Source organism: Chenopodium album, chromosome 7, assembly GCF_948465745.1.
Source record: "Chenopodium album chromosome 7, dcCheAlbu1.1, whole genome shotgun sequence".
NCBI lineage: Eukaryota > Viridiplantae > Streptophyta > Magnoliopsida > Caryophyllales > Amaranthaceae > Chenopodium > Chenopodium album.
Window position 1 is genome coordinate 40,350,845 of NC_137840.1, and position 6,003 is coordinate 40,356,847.

The 6,003-nt window shown below is 30.7% G+C and overlaps 1 protein-coding gene across 2 annotated transcripts; it reads left to right on the top strand.

The window, feature by feature from the left end:
- The first annotated feature begins 1,073 nt into the window (after nucleotides 1-1,073).
- LOC145637819 (cold-regulated protein 27-like) lies at nucleotides 1,074-5,585 on the top strand. 2 transcript variants are annotated; one of them, XM_081688844.1, is made up of 5 exons: nucleotides 1,074-1,374; nucleotides 2,635-2,826; nucleotides 3,601-3,841; nucleotides 5,082-5,151; nucleotides 5,290-5,585. In XM_081688844.1, exons 1-5 carry the CDS (start codon nucleotides 1,288-1,290, stop codon nucleotides 5,291-5,293), a joined length of 594 nt encoding a protein of 197 aa, XP_081544970.1. In that variant the 5' UTR covers nucleotides 1,074-1,287; the 3' UTR covers nucleotides 5,294-5,585. The 2 variants fall into 2 exon arrangements, with proteins under 2 accessions (XP_081544970.1, XP_081544969.1); XM_081688843.1 differs by having other exon boundaries at nucleotides 1,075-1,374; nucleotides 5,082-5,187.
- The last annotated feature ends 418 nt before the right edge of the window (nucleotides 5,586-6,003 follow it).

Genomic DNA, 6,003 nt, shown 5'->3' on the forward strand with positions numbered 1-6,003 from the left:
TTATTGAAACATAAAAAGCAAAACTAATGAAAATTAAGGGAAAAGGGTTGAAAATAGTTTAATTTCCGAAAAATTAGAATAATTCCGTACTAAATGGCCAAAACTAGAAAAACCTAGAAGATCCCTAAAAAAAAAAAAAAAAAAACTAGAAGAGAGGAAGTGAGGATGAGAATTTTTCCTTAGTGTGGCCAACTATTATAGGGGTTATTTTGTTAGTGTAATAGGGGTTAAGGGGTTACTCGATTAAGATTACTGGAATTACGCGGTCAATATTCCTGGGATTACTTGGTCAGTGTTATATGAGTTACTTAGGGTTTGTTCTCTTACGTTGAAATTTAGTTCAGTTCAGTTCAGTTCAAAATCAGTTCAGTTCAGTTCAGTTCAGTTCAGTTTAACTCAGTTCAGTTCAGTTCAGTCCAGTTCAGTTCAGCTCCTAATTTCCTTCTCTTATAAAATATTCATTTCAGTTCAGCTTAGTTCAGCCCAGTTTAGTTCAGTTCAGCACGGTTCAATTCAGTTCAACTCAACTCAGTTTAGTTCGGTTCAGCTGAGTTAGTCAATGAGAACAGACCCTTAGTTTTTTTAATAGGTGCCCACATATATGGTGTAACTGACCACATAGTGTGACTAGCTACCCACAAAACTGATTGATTGCCATATTGATTCAAATTCAGAAAAAAAAAAAAAAAAAAAAAATTGATTCAAATTCAAAATTTGACATTTTTTTATTGATAAACATTGACACAAGATTTTTCCAATAAAGTAACTTCCAAATTATCATACCAATCAATATCAAAATTCAAACATCTCATAAAATATCATAAAAAAAATATCAAATGTCAAAATAGTATTAAATAAATAAAAAACAAAAATCATGATATGGATCTCCTTCTCCCATGAAAAAAGTGAAGATATTTTGCGAAGGAAATAAATCCGTAAGATATTTTTAGTCCGAATAAAAATATCTGATAAACACACAACTGGCATGTAATATAAGTGACAACAATCTTACACGTGTAAAAAGTTATGCCAACTGGGTTGCTCTTTTTGTCCCACAAACCGCCTCTTTCTTCTCTTTTCCATCTTCATCTTCACCATTCAAAACCTACGTTTCTTCATTTCCATTTTAGAAATTAAAAAAATTCTTATTTTCTCCCAATTTCTACAGTTCAATTTCCAGATTTTGGGAATCATAATTATATTTTTGACAAATTTGTATAAAATATCTTTTACGATTCCCTATTTTTTTTTATCTGTAAATTGTTTTTGTTTGTTGTAGATTTAGTTATGGAGGGTTCCACGAGCTCCCAATCTTCTGGAATTACTGGAGGTGATCTCTCTAATTGTGTTGAGCAAGAAGAAATTTCGAATTTGGTATATAGTTTTCTTACCTTATTGATTTATTAGTTTTTAATTATTTTGCATGACTCTGATTTTTAATTTTATTTGGTAATTATTTTTTTTTTCTTCTTCTTTGGATTAGCTCAAATGATGAAAATCAGATTTTTTAATTTTTTGGATCTTTTTTTTTTTTTGTATTGATTTTCTGTAATTTGTCGGTGATATTATGGATTTATTTGTGACTTGATTGTATTTTATTTTTATTTTAGATGAATTTTATATATTAGTCTATTTAATCGATCAATCTGATGGTTAAATGAAACCTTAAGCTGTTGATTTTATTTATTTATTTATTTTTGAAGATTTTTATACTTGAAATATATTAGTAGTAAAAATTTGCAATGAATTGTTTTTGCTAGTGTTGTTGACTCTTATTATTTGAGTATTAAGGTTTTTGATGTAGTTTTTTTTTTTTTTAAAAAAAAGGTTTTGATGTATTTTGGACTGGATTTCCTTGCTTTTGATTACTGAACTTTTAATTAATTATGTTATTTTTAGAGATTGAAGAAAATCTGAAATTTGAAGTTATAATAACTCATTTTGTTAAATAGTCAAATGTAAACATTATGTCTTCGGAGCGGATCATTATGTTCATTTTCCATGATGAGTTGATTACTGATTGAGCAAAATCTTAGCTTCGCGTTACCTCATAGCAAAATTTTACTCTTTACCGGTTTTCCCTCACAAAACTTTAAAATAAAAAGAAAAGATAAGGTTTAGAAATACATCTTGTAGTGGGATTATTTTTAGGGTAATGTTATACGTAGCCCTAAGGACTATATATAAGCATTAAATGTACTCTTGGAAATTGTATAAAATTAGGAATTCATGACAAAAATACGCGTAAATCAGTGTTATTAGTGTTTATGTTTTGATGATTTCTTAACTTTTTACGATTTTCAACTGTAAATTTAATGCTTATATGTAGCCCTAAGGGTTATGTATAACATTTTCCTTATTTTTATAAGATACGACTGAAGGTTTTTCCTAAAAGTTTCTTATTCATGACGAAAAGGGACCCTTAATTCGAGGTTGTGATAAGGAGCCTTTGGTTGCAAGCTCGAATTTCTTCGTGCAATAGTAGATAAATCGTTTGTGGTAGTTGAATCGATAGATGCTTGGGTGTATTTATAAGGAATTGGTTGTTTCCAATGATAGGCTTATATACTTATTTTTGCTGTATAGCTATAGCCATGTTCTAGTTCTAAAATATAAACCTATTATGTTTTGCAGGAATTATTCGAAAAGGAACCCAAGTCCTCTGAATGGACAGATGAAAAGCATAGTATGTATCTGAAGTCTATTGAAGCCTCATTTGTACAACAATTATACAGATCATTGAATTCAAGTGCTTTGACCTCACATATGAAGCAGTCTTCACCCATGAAATATTCCAAGCATAATAAATCTCATGTAGAGGATAAGGTATGCAAGGTTTTTGTTTAAAAAAAAAAATTATCGATTCTCTTAATTGGGAATTAAATATTACAGTATTGCATAATGTACAAGGCCATTAAAAATCAAAGTTATGTGCTCCTATTATTTCAGATACATGGTGTTTATCAACTGGAGTTTTTTGGATTGGTTTTATAGGAACCAAGTTCTAGTAACCATCTATGCATGACAATTTATCTTTTCAAACAATTTGGAGTTCAGCCACTTGCTATGAGGAATTATATGTAGTTAACGATATATGATTACTGGATTATATTTGCTGTACATGTAAAAAACGAACATATTTCCTTTCTTTTGTGCCATCACCCTATCATTATTTGTTTTGGGTTGGGCCAGCATCCTCCTATCCCTACAATTCTTGCAGTTGAATTTTAGTCCATTACTAGGTTAAATCCCGTGCAATGCACGGTTGTTAAATATTTTTGATAATTTTATTATAAAATTTTTAATATAATGACTTGAGTATTAAAAAATATAGAGTATATCAAAAATAAAACCATGCAAGAGAAAATATTTAAAATATTTTATATAAAACAAATTATGTCGTAATTTAGATGTAATTTATTTTTTCCTTAATCAACAATGATGTTTTGAGAAAGTACTTTTGGCGGGAAATTTTTTAATAATATATTGACAAGTGTGTCTATAGATTCGCTTTTAGTCGTATGTAATTGATGTCCCACTAGTTTTTTTTTTTTTTTTTCCCCATCTTAGTTTACGATCTTTCAACATGGTTGCTTGCAGAGGATCAAATATGGAATGGGTGAACCTCCCCCAAAAGAAGCAAGAAAGTGTCGTCGCCTCCTTCAAAATCAGTGGATTCAGCATTTTAGTAGCGGAGACCATCAAATTATGCAGGGAGACACTTCATTTGATAATCAGCCCGTTAACTGCGAGGGAAGGGCAATATATACATGTACATTAGCAAATATATCAGACGGTTTTCCTGTATGTCCAACTATTGGTGATTCAAGTGTCGGTGAAGGTAATTTTGACACCTTTTACTCTGTTTTAGGAGTCTTGTTCTTTTAGCTTATGTTTAAGTAGGATATTTCATATGCCAATTACTTTTTGATACAGACCCATTTGCATGATGGAATATTGCATATGCATATATTGCTGTTATAGCATGACTTTTTGCTACCCATGCTTACGTATTAGTCCACAGCACAAAACAAAATGACTAAATGACTGACAGTTCATCACTGTTACATGAATGTTAATGATTCTATTCACAGAAGTAATCTATTGCTCGTTTGGTCCAGTAGAGGCTATATTGCATTTGACTTTTATGGTAAAAGCCTACTTTTAACCAAAAGATTGTTAAAATTTGCTGTACAAAATGATTTGTGAAGTACATCTTGAGTGAGACATATTTATGTTTGATTTTAACTTGATATTATTACAGAAACTAAAGGTTAGGGTTCACAAAAATTTATCACAAAAAGGAAGTACAGCCTATTGTTTTAGAATGGAGTATGACATTATTTTTCTCAAGTATAATCGTTAATGTCATTGTGTGGCTACTGCCTTGATTTTCTTATGTGCTGATTTGAAAACTAATCTATTTATCAAAATCGTAAAGTGATATATACTAATTATAGTTAGTGATCATTGTATTTTTGTAAAAAGCCTTGAGCGGATGATGGATAAAAATGTTATATACAATGTTTTAGCACATGGACTAAATTGAAACATTGTGGTTCACAACTCAAGTTTGATGGCACTTATTGTTAACTTAGGGACCAGGAAAGTTGTAAATGAGTAGATAAGATTGTTCAGAAATATTGAAGAAACAATATTTATATTAAATAAACAAAATTAAACTGAAAAAAATATCCAGGAGAGAAGTTGTCACTCTGAGTCAAATGGCTTGAAAGTAAGATGTTGAGTGTACTATCCCAATTTTCTGACCAGCTATAAGATGGAGAGATATCTGATCATTTAAATACATGTTTTTCTTCCCTTTTTCCTCCTTGTGTTGTTGGTTGCTTGTTGGTGTATATAATGCTGAATGGGAAGCCTTCACTTTACTTTGAAGGTTTGTAAGCAGCATTTCTTAGGTTTTACCAGTATTCTCATTGTTGCTAGATATTATCTAATTCTTTAACGTTATTGATTGACTGAACATTACTCTTTAATATACAAGTCAAGTGAACCCTGGAAAAGTGTGAGTTCATTTTTTTTTTTTATTGAAGTTTTCTGTTTCACTTTGATCTTTGTAGAATTCTCTGGTCAGAATTTTAGTGAAGAAGATGACGAAGAGGTCACATGTAGATTGCGCTCAACAAAAAGGTTGAAGACTTTTGATGCATTAGCAGAAAACAATGAGTAAACATCTTACCATCACACACACACACACACACACGCTATTATTTTATTCGCAATTATTTCCGATTCTTATTACTGGCTATTAACTCTGCTCAATTTCAGGTAGTTTGATACACAAAATCCGTTTGCTCATATTCTTCATTGAATGGAAGTGGGAAGATACAGAATGGTTACCGGCTCTGGCGGACTAGTCTCAGCTGTATTACATTGATCAATATATCTTGTAATGTCCAAATGATGATAAGTAGCAGGAAACAGTCAATTATACCAAGTATTAGTATATCAATAATAGTAGATGTCTGAGGTCATTTAGTTTAGGTAGGTTGAAGAAATGGCTGGTAGTTTTATTTTGTTGATGACACATGATCTAAAATAAGCCGGTTCGGTGGGTTTGATGATCTCTTTTGTGCAATAGTTGGTTAGATCTGTTGAGAGTCTTGAGACCATCTGACTGAGAACTTGTAAATTGGTACCATTCATATAGATATGAAAGTAAGAAGATTAGTTGTAGGTTTACTTTACACAAGCTGAAGATGGCTGACATCATTTTTTAGTCAAGGTTGCTTATTCAGGTAGATTATGGTAAGACGGCCAAAGAATTAGGGCGTCTTTGGTGATTTATATGCCTAACAAGAGTGTAGAAATTTCACAATGATAAAAGATTTTGCAGTTAATATCAAATAAAATGCGTGTACAGTTTTCAAGGTGGCAAATTCATATAATTTATATTTTGTTGGAGTCTAAATCATTAATTTTCAACATACCAATTGTATTATGCATAAAAAAAAAAAATAAAAAAAAAAAGTAGAAATGTTG